This window comes from Anticarsia gemmatalis, chromosome 4 (genome assembly GCF_050436995.1).
Source record: "Anticarsia gemmatalis isolate Benzon Research Colony breed Stoneville strain chromosome 4, ilAntGemm2 primary, whole genome shotgun sequence".
In the NCBI taxonomy this organism is placed as follows: domain Eukaryota; kingdom Metazoa; phylum Arthropoda; class Insecta; order Lepidoptera; family Erebidae; genus Anticarsia; species Anticarsia gemmatalis.
The window spans coordinates 5,315,602-5,333,617 of NC_134748.1; the positions used below are offsets into that span (position 1 = coordinate 5,315,602).

The 18,016-nt window shown below is 38.8% G+C and overlaps 1 protein-coding gene across 7 annotated transcripts in view; it reads right to left on the minus strand.

Moving 5' to 3' along the window:
* Rbp6 (RNA-binding protein 6) overlaps window positions 1-18,016 on the minus strand; it is a 471,739-nt gene that overhangs the window by 157,083 nt on the left and 296,640 nt on the right. For all 7 annotated transcript variants that reach the window (XM_076113243.1, XM_076113245.1, XM_076113242.1 and 4 more), the window contains one exon: window positions 6,720-6,812. In XM_076113243.1, the coding sequence (XP_075969358.1) occupies window positions 6,720-6,812 (93 nt within the window). The remainder of the gene's footprint in view (window positions 1-6,719; window positions 6,813-18,016) is intronic.

Genomic DNA, 18,016 nt, shown 5'->3' on the forward strand with positions numbered 1-18,016 from the left:
GTACTAGACGGCTAATACAAATCGCTCGCCCGCGGGGTACGTTTATCCCAAATAGGGTTACCATCTTAAGACGTTTGTTACGAGGATTTTTCGTATTTGGAAAAAGGAAAAGTGTGCATGTGTGCGTTTAGTGGGAGCAAATGAGCGTGTATGAGGTTTTAATGTGTGTTTAGTCCTTCGTAGGGACCCGTAGTTCAGTGAACTTGTGAATTTAGGCTGATATTTATTTAGTGTTAATAATACAGGACTGTATCACGATAATCTCGTTTATACTTAATTTAACATGTAATGTTGTCTTTGTGTTGAGTACAAGTTCCCTTATGTTATTTCGTTTGAAATGTGTTTCGGTATAAAACCTATTACAAGAAGGGATTAGGAATTATAATCAAAAGTGTCACTTAAATGTACCGATTTATTCAAATATTTCGACATATGGCGACCCTATTGTAGAGCTCGCCCCTATACCTCACGTGAAGAAAACTATTACATCAATGTACGTTTAGTTCGCTCACACAAAAATAAACCTACGTACTTGCATAATAGAAGATATTATCGTTTCAATTTATATTTCAAATGTAAGAGACCGAGTGTCGTATGATTTTGTTTTTAAACTCGAATATATTTTTTGTCCCATAGATTTTTATTCGATATTCCGATACCGTGATTCTATAAATGTTTAATTCGTTATAAATACATATAGTCAGCTGTTTTCCTGTTCCATTTTGGTTTTTGGGCTCTTTTTATTCGAACAATTTATAGCGATTTTCAAAAGCCATTTAAGCGTTTAAAAGTAAACAGATACTTTGAATATAAATTGTACGAAAGTGTTGGTCTTGACATTGAATAGACAACCCCAACACTTCCCTCGGGAGTCGTAACAGGCTGGAAGGTTTAAAATTAACCTAAAAAATTTAGTGATCAAAGTAAATTTTATGCTAATCCATTCATTGAAATTGAACTAGTTTTACGGATTTTAGCGCGATTTATTTTGTTTTACTTTGCTTTTTTATGTCTCAAACTGTTTAAGGGTTTATGAGCATAAAAAACTTCACTTTACAAGTCTGCAAATTCACGATAGTCATATTTTTGTACCAATATCTTGCAATAGTATTTTATCTTTTAGTGCGCTAAACACAAAGCCGTAATTGAATCAAGTACAACTTCAGTAATATGTCCATTTGAACAAAACGTTATAAAATAATAATCTGTACATTCTAATAATACAGTCCACAATTTCTTCATAGCACACATATTTTGAAGTAGGTAGGTATTCGAGCGCACGGAACAGAAAATGTATAGAAATATTTAGAAAGTGTAGAGGTCCTTAAGGAACAATTGCGTGGTTCTGTAAACCGGTCGAGAGGGTAATTAGTTCTCCATTACCCTAATATATACGTGCCTACAGTAGGGTTTTGTTTTACAACGGAAAAATAAATGCCTCTCTGCATACACGATAAGGTAAAGCTGAGATTCTTTAAAATAAAAAGTATTGCTGGAGAATTGTAAGTACTTATGGAATATTTTCCCAAAAAATATGACGTGACTCGGATAGAGTACGGCACTCAAGTGACCAAATTCAATTTCACTGTAACTATAAACAAAAATATAGACACAAAAGGGAAATGTAAACAAACACTACCAAAATTACAAAGCAAAAAGCGAGTGTCGCCGGTGGTCAGCGTTAGCAGCCTTCGATCACCCGTCAGCGCATAACCAAATTAGAGCAATTTAAGTCAGGAAATTGGAAACGCTATCGGGCGCTCGATGCGCTTGCAACAGGAACGTTATACTACCGCACTGGCATTTCAGACATCCACCGTTTCGGCGGCCCTGGCTAATGTCGGAACAATGCACGAATCTGGACAGACAGATCCGAGCGGGCCCGAAGATAAACGACAACCGTGGAGCGTTGTAACAACTGATTGATATACGGCCTCCGATGATATCGTAGGTAACTACACGATAGTTGAGCCGAATTCCTGACCCGCCTCAGTCACAGTTCGAGTACTGTTGACATTAAACGATGTTTAGATAGTGAGCGCGTTAAAGTTGACTACCTACCGGTTTTCGTCTGTTTACCCTGGTCAAATACACTCGACGATATACCCTGAATTTTGCAATAACTACTCGAGGTTTATGTCCTATGATAACATTATGGGTAAATAAAAATAACTCGCGGTTCCTCGTTATAAGTACTTTTTCAAGTGTGTGGTTTCTCATAACATGATTCCTGTAAGTAATTTTGGATAAAATTAATTGAGAATTCACATGTGGGAGCTTAGAGAAACTATATCATAGATAAAGTACTATCATGAAAACTAATACATCGAAGTACTAAACCACCTCAAAGTAATAATCAAATGCACAATCGAAGAAACTAAGTGAAATCAAAGCGTTTCAAATTTGAAACAATTGCACAAACAGCACTCCCCAGCCATATGCACTTATGCAGTCGTGTGCAGAGCAACTCTGTTCACAATTCCCGCCACCAGTCGCAGTCAAGACTCGGGGAGAACATGTCGATAGCCGATACAAAGTTAACAGCGTATGTTGAGATAATAACAAGTAATCGTGCAAGTTGGATCGCAAGGCAACACACTTGCGTACTAGTTATCGACGGAGCTGCGACGGTCAGAGTTTGGTCTCGCTCGACGGCTAAAACAATAGCGAATCAAGCATGCAACGGAACTTCCTCAAAGACACCCTCTTGTGCGTGCGACGCTTAGCGAACGCGCACTAACTTTATATTGGTTGGGAAACTTCAACGTCACTGCCTAGAGCCCTTCAGTCTACAACACAAGGCGCTAAATTACGAGGAAATACCATTAGATTCACAGCTATCATTCACAATTTTAGTACAATCTGATTATGAAAAATACTTTACTCATTTCACATAATTTCATTTTACAAAACAAGGTTGGAGTAATTTGACGTAAATTCCCTTGAAAATATCACTAAACAATTACGTTGGCGGATGGAATATAATCGGTTATTTTTCTCGCGTTACCAAATCTAAAAATAATATTCACAGAAAGAAAGCATTTTTACTTAAACATTCCGCCCAAAATTGTTGTGAATAAAGTTGTCCGCTTAACATTAAATATAAGATCGCTTTAGCGAGGCAGATAGACAGATAAAGACGGCATACATTTTCATGAGAAGAGAAAAAAATAAAATATAAGCAATCCGTGGTGAAATTGTGAGGGCCAAGTGTGCGTTTTCTGTCGACTGGGGGCAGAGATTGGCAGGCGGAGGCCGCTGGGCGGGAAGCTAGAAGAGCCTAAGCGGCATTCGGGAGGCGAGGGAAAGGGCATTCTCGCACCGGCCGATGGAGTCAACATTCCCGGCGCCGTCCCTTCCAGATAACTCTTAATCGGTACTGGCTTCAGCGATTACACCGGTCGTTCGGCTAATTAATTTTTAAGTCGGCATCTCGGAGCGGCAGCTTCGACTTTCAAGTGAATTCAACTGCGATTTACATATTATATAAGAGTTCTGTTTTCTTGATTTCCAAACCACCATTTGAATTTTGTTGCGGTTCTCGTAAAACGTTTCAAATTAATTTCTGTTTGAAATTAGTTATTTGAATTGTTTCAACTTTCTATGTAATATCCTGCAGACTTTCGTTTTGCTGATCAGATTCTTAATAATGGACCATTAATTTATTTCAGTACTGAAGCTTGGTTTAGACTAAATTTGGTTAAGTCTTCATCTATCAAAGTACCAACAAAAAGTTATGTATGTGTTGTGAATATGGCGTACTAATAATGGTTGAATTCAGAATTTATTTTCGTGATAATAAGCGAGTTGTAGGAATGAGCGAAATCACTTCTTTTCGCCAGAGAAACAGTTAAAAAACATGTGTTAATTGTCCGGCAAATCAATGTATCATGTGAAAACTAGCCAGTGATATCTGATATGAGAGCTTAGCTAACTTCCTACTACCTAGTTAAGGAGATACTCGATAATGCTACAATTGTACCAGTATCTTGTTTCGACTAAGTGATCTGACTATTACAACCTGATTGGGCTTAAATGTCTAGATAACATCTAATGAAGGTTATTGGCTCGGATAAGGTAATGTGCCGAGTAATTAATGATTTCGGTCATGTATCTGCGTTAATTAAATTATCGTGTAACGTATACTTGACTATTGTGATAAATCGCTCTCATTCATATACAATGTTTTCTAAGTTTCGAAACTATGTTTTCATATTCTCAAACAATTTCGCGTTTTAAAAACGTCCAACATAAACACGCTAACGCCCCGTTCCAAGATAGTATTTATAACTCAATAAGTATTCAGCAGGATAGCTCCTTGCAAGAATAACGTGAGTACATTAATAAACAACTGGATTTGGCAAATTACCTTCACCTTAAAACTGTTTCACAAAATGTATGCCCGGAAGTAATTTGCCGTACGTGTTTGTTTTAGCTTAAGCGTTCTCGCGCCATAAAATTAACTCGCTGCAATCTGTTCTTTTTTTTACTCGCCACATCTGTGCAGATTAAACTACCGAAGGCACGTTATCTCCATAACTCTTTAGTTCTGCAGTTCTACCCCAGCAGTCCCACTTAAAAGTTCTTCAATGAAAGAATGCTCTCACGGAGAAATCTTGCGAACAGATCGCTATTATGCATGCGATAGGCAGAACTATGTCGTGACGAACAAAATTTGCGTCGACCGTTCGGCCCATAAATCCGACGGTTCCTAAATCCTTGAAAGGGCACTGTCGAGCAGCTTTCATCAGAAAATTCTCCATTATCTGAAGGAAATCGTTACCGGGGTTGAACCTCGCCCACCCCCGGCCCGACGGGCTTTCATTTACGGCGGCGTTGCGTGCATGCGTCCCCGCGGCCTTTGCTTCAGGTGGGCGTAGTCATTGTGTTCGGTATTTAAGTGGCTCATTTGATATTCTGAGACAGTTTGCATTCGAAAAGCTCGCACGTAGGGAGAACGCCGGTATCGGGATATCGGAGTCACGGAGTGTACTACGCATACAGGCGACGAGTGCGTAGGCTTGGGCGCGCCAGTCACAACACCCGCTTGTGTACCGGGAGCACGTGACTCGGCCGACTTGATGTAAGATCTCAAGTCGTGCCGCTCGCCTCTCGCACGAGCCTCACACGCGTCGAGTTTGCGCAATGTTTATCCACAAATACACTAATGAAGGCACCTACAAAAGCGACTAGATTGTTAATTAAACTTGCTCAAAATGTGACACCCTTACGAAATGACGCCGGCTCGGGAGCACAGTGCACGGCTTCAATGTTATTGAATTAATTTGTAATCAGAATTCTCGGTGTGCGTTCTTGAATGTAATAATGGTATTTCGTAATATATTTACTTCCTTAGGCATAATATATGTAGAGATATTAAAGGCCTATTAAACAACACGCTTGTAAGCGGCGGTATTAGCCTAGGAAAATGAATTAAGATAGGTTCGTTTTTACATTAAATTTTTATCGGCCATACATTCTTGATTTGTTTAGTAAAACAATACTTTCTAATTTATATCAATCCAGCTTTATGAATATTTTTGTTGTATTTGACAAGCCGGCTATTTCTTTGCATCTCGTATTTAATTAGAATAATTGCGGTTACACAATATTTCGTAGTCACAAAAAGTAATTGAAAGACCCCATCATTAGGCCGCCGACCAAAAGGAATAACCATTCCCTTAATCATTATTCTTAAAGACTCTTCATTAAATTCCTTTTATCTCTCCCGGGATATTTCCTTCGCTCGGCATCAATCACATTCACTCCGAAAAACTCGTTGGCTTTATTCTAAACTCTCATAATAGGTAATGAAGGTCTTGATCGTCGCGGGCGGCTGGCAGGCTCCGATTACTTTGAGAGCTGGCACAATGACTCCCCGGCTGTAGCCAATGTTGAATTCTGAAAAGTTCCTTAGTCCGCATCCACGCTAGATACGGGGCTAATTACGACGAAACTTTTGTTGATAGACACCTGCGCGAGTCGCGGCCGCCAGACAAAGACCAAGTTATCGCAGACTTACAGGCACGCGCGCATCGCCACGCGAATATTAACTTTAAATAGTCTAACAAAGGTCTCTTTTCGAGTGACGCCATTCGAGAAACGAGACGATAGATTGGTGCTAAGACGACAGTCTTATTCAATATCGACCTGAGACAATACGGGACAGAGAAATTGTTTCCTTGATTTAAATCACGGCTTTGTTATTTAGTATCCATTAAAACAACATTAATTTAACTGAAAGCTTCAATTTTATATAACGGTATTCGTTCTAAATAAAAATGAGTACTATCTACAGTTTAATCGCTCGGAACTAAGCTGCTGTATTATGAATTTCCATCAAAACAAGTAAAGCGAGCATATAATCACAATAACACAGTTTGCAAGTTTGACCGACGCGCCAAATTTGAGGGTAACGTGTTTAATTATTATGTGCACGAAATGATTTAGCTGCGGGTAAAATTAGCGTTGCCTAATAACAAATGAGACATGACAGCGCAAATTCAGTACACTTTTCCAAAAAGTTTGGTGAAAATTAAATTTCGCGAACGAAGTTGGCGCAACTTTGCGCTCGCAACGCAGACACGTTGCGTGGAATATGTCGGCTAAACGCTTCCATTCGTTCTGCTAATAGCCGTAGCAGCCGAGCTACGCGACTACACTCCGATAACGACTAACCTAACCTAACGTGTCGATAAAACATTGCAATAGGTACTCACCGGTCCGAATTGTTCAAAGTAATTCTTTACGTCTTCAAGCGTTGTGGGTGCCGATAGCCCTCCTACGAAGATTTTCTTTGTCCTGGTGACCATCTGAAACAAACATGATATTGTGAGTTCGGATTCAATAAAATATGATAACGATGAATCAACACGTAAACAAACCAATTTTGCAAATTGGGCAAAAAATATTTTATCAACGAGTTTAATTTTTCAATGAATTCCGTTTTTACTCAGATATTTTTTTTATGAGCATCAGCTTATATGAATAGTAAGCACAAAAGAGAGCATCCATGTGTCGGGATTCCGCATAATTTGTTCGGATAGTTCATAACGTACAAACAATTGGAAGAGAAGTGAAAGCAACGCACAGTCGGCGAGAGCAAAATGTTGAAATAATTACCGTTAATATATTATGCAATCCTCTCGCAAAGGTTACTAAGAGATATTTCTGAAGAACGCATAATACATAATGGTTTTGGAGGATAATAACGGCCTCAGACATACTACTATGTCGGTCTGAACATAGTACGTCTGTACGTCCGCTAAAAATGCTTATTTAACTTAGTCGGAGAAACTACTCTTGCAAGAAATCATCTTAAAATCTTGTAGATTTGTAAAATGTAAATCTATCTCATCTAACTACACGGGATCATCGTTGAGCGTGTAGCTAATTTTATTTATTCATTGCATATTTCACCAATCAAAGCGTAGACGTTTAAAGGGGGATTCATTATAATGTCAATATCGCTGCACGGCTCGATCTCAAAGGCCGGTACCTGTTTTCTCCTTGAATATTTATGCGCGGTAATAATAGAGGAAAAAATGCACGCCGCGTCAAGTTAACAATGGTCGTCGAGATTTTCACGGGGTATCTTATCGGTAACGAGGTAGGAACCGGAGCCGAGCTCGATACTATAATTATGACGTCACGACAAAGTTAGCAGATGTCGTGTACGTAAGGGAGCAAGCTTCACCCGACATTTACGTATCATATGACCGGTAAAGTTAACGACAAAAGTCAAACAATTAACCCCCTGTGAGCTGTTGTGCTGGCGTTTTTCAAACTCAGCGGTCGCCTGTAGAAATGTGGACTCAATTTTCCCGTATTGTTAGAGTTTTCTCGTATAACCTGATAGAATTATGTCAGGTGGTAAAGTTGAGCCTTGAGAATTAAAATGTTTATAGCCCTCGCCTACAGGTAATATCGTAAGCAAAATTTTGTGTAACAGTAAACGTACTTTACATGCCCAAATAAATTGTCAGCGGTTCTACCTCAAGGATACAATCTCATATATTCAGCTCGCTGAGTTTTGAGTAAAATAAATAATATTGCTTTCATATAACAATACATACAATCCCTTAAACCTTTGAGGGAGCAGTAACGAGAAATATTATTACGCGTCAGAAAGGAATCCCTATTACTATGAGTGGCGAAAGATAATAGCGATGTGGAAATTGAATAAAACAAGATTCGGTAACGTCTAATGTAACTAATGTAAGTGAGTAAGAGGGCCGGAGTTCTGGGACGATCCCAAACGAAATCACACTCAAATGTACGTAAATGATGAATAAGTGGCACGGCGGGTGTGAGGTGCGGCGGGGGGCGTCCGCTACGTGTCCAAGTGGCGCTCCCCCTCGCCCCGCGCACCCCGCCCTCCTTCTGCCTTTTCCCTGTAAATCTCAAGTGTGACAACGCTTCCCTGCGCCCCCCGTCATGTTGTCTCACCGAATCAACGCGTTTTTATACTGTTTTAATTTTTTTCCGCATGTTCTATAGAGCCGCAGGGAACTCTGACAAAGTAAGTTTAATACACCTTTACCTGTGTTGCGGAAATTTTAGAGCTTTTTAGACGTCGTACAACTTTAGCAAACAAAGTCGGTTTACACGTTTTGTTAGGTTATTTTCATAAGCAAGACCGTCGTCGCCGCAGTTACTTGAGAAAAAATGAAGTGTATCAAAAGTACTATGAAATCGTAAGGCAAACATTTGGTGGGCAACCGCCAAAACAAACAGTATTTTCATTGAACGTCAGTTCAATGCCCTGGGAATAGGAGAAATAAACTGAAATCGTATTACTGCCTCAGCTTTATGATTATAATGTATAAAAATAACTAGTCTGTTAATATTACTGCATACTCGACACATTTATTTCGTGTGAAACAGGCATCTCTATATATGCTGTTATGTCAACTTTAATATTCGAACCACATTAATTTAATCTCATATCGGAATTGGAAAATGCTTTGATAGATACTAAAATACAATGCCTCCTCTACATCATATGTATGTATGCTCTTACGTATAATTTCAAAGGGAGATTCTTCATAAATTGTTTCAAGCAAAAATATTTCCATTAAAACGTGAGCGTTGTAAAGTTGTATACTTTTATATCATTATTACGTTGCTATAGTTACTGCCGTAACCCCAATGAAACCAATGAACGTATAAAATTTTAGGGGAATATTTTTCCGTGTTCAATATAAATGATATACTGCGAAGTGGCTATAAAAAGAAGGTGCAAACGGATCATGATCATACTTTTTTTATTTATGTACACGACGGCCAGTCTGACTGATCGATAACCGCATTGGCCGGGTAATATGTGTAGTACCCATCAACCTTTTTGCCCGTAAAATATAAAATTTGATAGATTTATATTCAATGCTAAGACACGTGATATATGTTCTATACCTATCTTACTATAACTTAATGATTCAAAATTAAATGCATATAAATAAATAAAATTAAAATTACTAAAGAAAATAATCCAGTGTATTAAATCGTTAATTTAATATTAAGAAATAAACATAAAAGTTTCGTACGTCTGATTATAAATTACCAATAATTACAAAGCTTTGACGTTGGATTATAATAATCACCGATTCATACGGCTAAAATACTCAGGGAGCGATAAATAAAAATTTGATTAAGCGGCATTTATAAATGGGATTGTAAAGGGTGGTCCCATGGGAGCGAGTGTCAGGCTTACCGGCCGCCACGTCAGCCGAAACTGTTGGCAATTACCTTAAATGTGGACAACGCAGTTCACTCCACTGGGAAAATTATTATTCACCGCATATCCAATTTTTAGCCCGCGCCCTAAATTGGTACGCGTTACCTTTGATTGCTCCTATTAATTGTTAGGGTTCATAATGCGTTTGACACCTCTCATTTTATTTTTAATAGATCACACAAAGCCGGTGTAAAACATCGGGTATTAAAAGACATTGAACATTTTATAATCCTGTCATACTCGTAAATATTTCTAAGCAACATTTTACGACTAACTTGTAAAAACAAACTGGTCAATTTAATGAATCGAAAGTAAACGCAGCGAGCAGTAAAATATGATAAAGGTTTGTAAAAACAAAATTAGTTTATTTGAAATTTAACTATGGTAGTGCGCGAGTCAAAAATTTTGGTACGTGCATCGTCGACCAAACAACATTAGCGTCGGCCTCGTTAGGACGCGGTGGTAACCGACGAGTACGTCACAGTCATTTTGTTGTGAAAAATACAACAATTTAATTTAGTCTAACTTGACCGCGAGCGGCAAACACCGAACGGCCGCAGCACGACAAAAAGCTACACACACCAATTACGTAGAGTCCACCGTCCAGCACCACCACCGTCCATGCCGTCACTTTACGTGCCGCGTGCCGGCTTACGAGTTGCTCTAACTCAATTCATAATGTGCACAAGCACCGTGCACGCTGCGCTCACATTTTTACGTTTCAAACCAACGACGCTTCCGTACCGCACAGAAATGTCGCCACCTATATTTTTGGTAATAAACGCCATAAACTTTATCGGTCGAAAAATTAAAACGTCCGTATACGTACATTTTTCAGGCGTTTGTACTGAAAGATGTAAGTAAAATATTACAATGTTTTTATCCGGAGCATATTCCATTTTGTAGCGCAACGTGACAACGACATGAAACTAAACGCATAAATGCATCCAACGTCAGCAGTCTCACTCGTACAATTCCTTCAAATGGTTATTTTTTATTGTTCCAAATCCACTCTACGCTGCACACCTATTTCGCTTTTTGTAAAAAAAATAGATTATTGCTAGTGGAATACAGTTGGAAACGTTTTCTTTGAAGAGTTTTACACAACATGAAAGAGTGAATATATACACCACTTATTGCGGCAGAGGCGGTTGGGACAATATTAATCAATTTTTACACAGAGAATTTCGGGGGATCGTCGCGCTGCGAGGGCACAAAGGTCGACCGACCCACCCGACGCTGACGTTGCATTTCATTTTTGTTTGCCCACAGCCTCTGGCCCGCTTGTCTGTTCTTTGTCTTCCTGAATAAATGCGTATTTTGAAGCACGTATTTTTCATTATTATTACACCCACAGGATAGAATGTGACCTCCCTATCATTCATTCAATTTTTTGTTCACTCCATTTTGTGCGTTTGCCGGGAAAGTTTCGGTGAAAAGTATTTTGGTGGAAACGAAAATTGATTTTCGTACACAAACTGGCATTCCATCGTGCAAATTCATGTTACAAAATTTGCAAACAACGTATGAAATTCTGATACGTACTGTATAGAAAGTTTATCTTATTCGTTGGCAACATTATAACTATATATCTAAATATGTATCGGCGGCGTTTGGCTCGGCGCAGTGAGCATTTCGCATAGATAGGGGATGATCCCGTCTTCTCGTGTCGCACACCTTATCTACTTCACAGCTCATTAGCTCTCGCACGGGGCGTCTTCGAACAGATCTATGCCATTTGTAACAATACACAGACCGCACGGATGGCAAATGGTGATTCCAGGGCTTAGGGTGCCAGTCTCGTTAGTTCGGTGGGGAGGCGACACGACGTGAAATAAGTACGTAGTCGGTTGTGGCGTGCGATGTCAAGCGACGCAAGACACTAACCGCGTACGTTCTAAATGGGAGACATTAACGAAACGTTATTGCTTCTCGGCTTCACCGACACTTGCACAGTATTAATCTCTATCTCGTACTGATGCTCACTGTCTGTCGCTCTCCAGACTAGTTAATTCCAGGAATAACAAATCGCTGTGTCTCCTCCATCTACCATTGTTGTGAAATTGAAATGATTCAGTGTTACTATTCAATTAACACCTCTACGTGCAAAGCGCATCGCTCTCTAATAAACAATCGAGGGTTTTATTTTACGGGAAACGAATCAACGAAGATACCTAATACCATAAACATTTTAATAAATCATATAAACGAAAATTTTCCGAAGTCGACGTACGTTTTCATTCAATATCCGATAAAGCGAGCACAAACAAGTAAATACGAAAAAAACGAATACATGTAAATGAACAAACTTCTCAGAATTACATCGTGAGCTGAATAAATAACGCCTGATCGATGCGTTGATAAGCCCATGAAAAATTTAAAGAGGATCCGTACAATGGTGGAAAGGAACGGATGGAGTAGGTATGAAGAGGTCTCGGATATTGCTTCTTTCAGTTTTTTACCTCCTGTTACTCGTACGCAGCCCTCGACTCGCGAACAAAAGACTACTTCATTCTGTACAGTTAAATGTATCTACATTGCCACCAGCCATAGCCTCTAATGTGATTTTGATTGTTGATGGTATAATATCGTTTTATATTCATAGAAATCTATTTTTTTTTCAGATCAAACAGCTTTTATAACCCTCTCAAAAACCGACTATACCAACTTCATACTTCAGAAATCGTTCCATAAGAGCTCCCGAAACAATGGCAGCATTTAGGCACCTAAAAAGTGAACCGGCTCAGTGCACTTGTCATCGAAAGCCATTCGGAATACATCAGAAATGCATATATGTAAGGGTTCGTTCATAGCGCATGTACGTACTTTCTTTTATGTAGTAGCACCCAGCGAGTGGATGAAAGCGAGACGCCGGGACGCCTTGCCGCTAACTCCCCTTTCTTGCTAAATGCAAAAACTATGCCTATACCAACCCTAGGCTATTGTAAGATTGACTGAGGTTGCTTTGTTTGGAGTATGCAGACGTGATGTAAGTGTACGAGATGGATGTGTAGTTGAAATTCTGCTTCTATTTTGAATATTCAAAATCGAATCTTTGTATATCGTCAGACGATAAAATTTGAATTTTGCGTGACTCAAATACAATGATAGACAAAGATAAAATGGTGTTCTTACTTATTCTAGAAAAAACTATATAAATCCCCTTTGTACCGAGCTGTATCATTGAAGATAACGTAAATGAACTTTTTAAGTGAAACATAATGTAAAGATTCCTCTCCCTATTAAAAGTGAAGGATACAAGATACTTGGAATTTTTCTTTTTTGCTACGCATAATCAAATAAAACTTGATTTTATGTTTCGAGTCAAATTATAAGCCGAGGGGAGGGCGAAATAAAAAGTGAATAATGAATGTCGAGGCCGAATCCGGGACCGCGCGACCGTAGCAATTATTTTGTTTCGAGTACCATCAACATGGTTCGTTCTTTCAAATTTTCATACATTAAGCAAATGTCGAGAATGCGTAATAAGGACCTAAATGTTGTAAGCCGTCGCGGGGTTGCCAAGAGCATTCATTAAAACACCAGGGGACTGGACAATCGGACATTCTTTTAACGCAAACTTCAACTTTACATTCGGATTTATTATTACTTTTGCTCAGTGGGAACAGAGTTTGTAAATAAACAATAAATGTCGCGGTAAAAGAACTAACATTAAAGAAAACTTTAAGCTTACACATTTGAAACATGCAGTATGTGTCTGTATTTGTTTTGCGTTTGTTTTTTAGTGCAGTCAATTAAGCTTAAATTAGGTAAGAATCTCGGAATTCGAGATACCCAGCTGTAAGTCTGTAAATACTTGTATATTGACACCCTAAAAGTTGTCTCAAAACCTACATATGGTAGGGTGTACGCAACTATAAAATTTCAAGGTCCAAAGTCCCAAAAACCGGTTTTTTGAGCTTTTTTTGTTAATATCTCATTTCCTATGGAATTTTTGCATTCGTATTCATTACCAATATTGTACAGTATAAAATTCTCTACAAATTTTGTTTGAATTTTTTTTTTTACGGTGAACCGTTTTCGAGATAGAGGGGGGAAAGCGCGCGGTCACAGGATCATTTCAAGTCAACCGGTGCCTCCGGTCGAAGATGCGCCATATATATTATAGTTGATGAACTATCGATAAATCAATGATTAATAAATATTTGTCAATTTCTATTTCTATTCTATTATCATTTTTTTCATAACCTATCCACTTTTTATTCAGTATTCATTAACTTATCAACACTTACCAGCCCATGTAATTGCAGAGTTTTTCATGAAAATATAGGCACTATATTTGAATTTTAACCTAATTAATATTAATAACTTCTTACATGATGAAAAAAAAACAAATAAATCAGTATTATTGAAAAGATATAGATTTAATATAATTATGAAGAAAATGATGACACCAATGACTTTTCGAAGTTATGTGTGTATTAGAAATAATTGTCACATGCTCCAACGGTGAAGGAAAACATCGTGAGGAAACCTTGCATGAATAAAATTTGTTAAATACATTTATTGAGGGCATGCAAAGTCCCCAACCCGCACTTGGCCAGCGTGGTGGACTCAAGGCCTAACCCCTCCCTCATTACGGGAGAAGACCCTTGCTCAGCAGTGGGACAGTAATGGGTTAAATTTATTTATTATTATAATCATTGATTTATCGATAGTTCATCAACTATATATGGCGCATCTTCGACCGGAGGCACCGGTTGACTTGAAATGATCCTGTGACCGCGCGCTTTCCCCCCTCTATCTCGAAAACGGTTCACCGTAAAAAAAAAAATTCAAACAAAATTTGTAGAGAATTTTATACTGTACAATATTGGTAATGAATACGAATGCAAAAATTCCATAGGAAATGAGATATTTACAAAAAAAGCTCAAAAAACCGGTTTTTGGGACTTTGGACCTTGAAATTTTATAGTTGCGTACACCCTACCATATGTAGGTTTTGAGACAACTTTTAGGGTGTCAATATACAAGTATTTACAGACTTACAGCTGGGTATCTCGAATTCCGAGGTGAACTTACTATAATGACTGGACTATTTATGTATTTTCTTTTCTTAGGAATACGGTTTGTAGTTTTGGCTTGAAATGAATACATTTTTGCGAACTACGGTTATAATACTACTGCCACATACTTATTAATAAAAATAAAATGTTGTTTGATAAGTTAGAAATTATAATAAATTAATTTGCACAAAATTGGAAAAAATATTTTAAGTTCGACGCATATTAGTTCACATGATAGTATGATTTTAACAAACATTACACCAATTCTAAGAACTGTTGTTTATGGAGGCAAGTTTATTTTGTTATGCTGAACACAACAGATTCGATGTAAATAACAATGTAGGGACACAATAGGATGAATATATCTTTTGTTTACCTAGTAAAGCGCTAACATTTAACCTATTTAATGCGAAGGCATAAAATTCAATTGATGTCAGACTACAGAGCGCCTCGACTAACAACACAATTGTACAGGCACTACGCCGTGATACGAATCCATCCTAAGTGTCACTTAACTGTTCTTACTCTAAGCAAACTACTCGACGTCACCGAACCCCTCCTCCGCCGCCGAATGTGTGAGTGCCATCAGTAAGAGTAAATAAATACAAACTACAGGAACAACTGTCGCGGATGACGGAGGCTGCTTACAAAACATGCAATCCTTATGAATGATCGCCGGCTGACTGAACTCTATATGCCTTATATTTTTTCTCTATCCCTACAAAAAGAAAACGGCGTCCCCACAATAGCACATTGGAAAACAAACCGTGTTACATAAGTATAACAGTTGTATTTCGAGTGACACTTGTAGCGCGGTTGAGCGCTTTCGTCTACACATCGGTCGATAGTGTTGACGAACAAAATAAGCTCCCCTCCGGGCGGGAGTGCGGTGTCAAGAGGCTATAGGATTAAACTTAAACTGGGTTTGCCCGCAGTTTAATTATACAAAAGGTATGTACTCTACTACTCACGAAAATGTTCAGCTCCTCTCGCACACATGTTGGAAATTAGTTAAATTATATCCTTTACACACAGTTGAATGGCAAATAGAATATAAAATTAGACGTCTGGAAAGTGGTATCAAAGGACGACAATTAATTATTTATACCTCAGAAACACACACAAATACTTGACATATTTATAATTTTAAGCAAAAGGAATTCTCAATTTATATTAGTACCGTATACTAATATTTTTTAATTCAAACATGAATTCGGCAATGGCGCATTGCAGGATTAAACTTTGCACAAAATAATTACCTACATAATATATAGCTTATATGTGTACAGCGGCTGAATTAAATCTAGTTTGAACTCGCCAGAAACGTAGTAAATTGTGCGTTTCGTGGAAAACTTTTGCACTTTTATACCAAGCAAGTCCAGAGTCGATAAATTTTAAGCGTCCTCCTCAAACGAGCTCGCTGAAATAGAAAATGTTATATTTCACGATTACGAGATCGTAATCTCTTTTGAAATTTAATAATGGATATCATATGAATATGAAAATTTTATTACTCAAGTAAGGAGGTCCTTCAGCGGCTATTTGGATATTTCTCTCGTCAAATCATATCACTCACGTTTGCCAAAACCTTGATTCTGGTACAATTCAGCGAAAAGGAAAATAAGTAATCCGATATTAACTTTCGGCGGTAGGTATCTATTTCTTGAGGAAGAATAAAGAAAATGAATCGGCGTCACTAATTGGTCGGCCAATGAGTCGGTGACGTGATGAATCTCGGACGAATGAATGAATGGTTCGGAAGCGCTGTCCCTGCGCCCCATACGACAGATTCTCGCCCTCTCCCCCTTCGATGGGTGTGTTTGACGCATGATTTATTCTCCATGCCGGTGGTCCAGACTTTTGGAGTGCAACATACAAAGCAATTCTATAGATAAGAGTCCACAGAAATTCGCTTTGAGCGAATTCAATCGATTTTCAAAGATTGAACTTCGTGTGGTTGGTTTTTATTTGTGAATGTGGACGTACCTAAAACTATATTATGCATATTCGGTTAGCGTAATGTTTAAGTTTCGACCCTGACCACAAAATATCACTTTGTAATACTACTCTATAGCCTCAGACACAACGTACTAGACAAATGTACGAAGTTTTATGAGTGGCAAGACATAAAACTAGCTAAATGTTCGTCTTGTACTAGCGCTGCTGACGACGCTTCCGTCTGCGACCAGCTGACACGCCGCAATATGGCCGACTTCCGTGCCACGCGACCACGAATAACGGCACGTCCTTAAAGACTTCATGTTTGGGATCTTAGAATATTTTTCCTCAGTTTATACGAAAAACTGTTGCCTATATTTTTCAAACTGAATACCAAATCAGTAAAAAAAACGCTGAAATAGCACAATTTAGTCTCTAACGACAGCAGTAACTTGTGCCAAATTGAGGCTTAACTCGGCGTTGTAGTTAATTGTAATAACCTTCGAAGGATGGGGAGTGGAGCGAGTGGGGGGCGCGCGATGTTGTAGGGGGCGAGGGGGGAGCGTTGCGCAGGCGCATCGCGCGCGGCACTCGAGCACGCGCCACTACTCGAGCGCCCTCGAGCGGCCACTCGGCGCCCGCCGCGTCGAATTGAAAAGATACCTACGCCGACACCGCACTGAATATTCGCTCAACGTATCAAAACCGTAAAATGCAAATCTATGCACTGCGGTCGTCTAGAGTGCTCAGCGAACCCCGGCTCGCGTACCGCGTTTCATCAAATGCAATATGACTCAAATTATCATACACAAGTAGTTTGTCAACGGAGTGACATTGTTGATAATGACGACGACTTTTTTAACATTGTATTCTATAAAATATTCAGCTTACATTTTAAAATTTCGCTAACTCTGAATAATTTCTGCATTTACTGTTTGCACAAATTGGAATTGCAAATCCTAATGCTAAAACATCGTAGCGCGCGCGTCTTTGTATGTACTAGCAGTTTTCCTCTAATTCGGCGAATGTATACGAAATCAAATTACAACATCCATCTAGCCGCCCTAATAGTGTCCCGGACATGTTAATAGAAAACGCAAACGAATGTGGTGCGACATGAGATGGAAACGCGAGGTCGCAGGACACCTCGCTCACGTTCATTCTGTTTAAACGCCACACAAACAAAGTTGCGCCCATACATATGTACGCCCCAATTTATAATGCGGACAAGCCACACTGAAATGGATTTACAGCTGCAAACCTGCTTGTCTTTGATGAGGGTCTATTTTAAGATGCGCGCCGAGCGCACCGACAC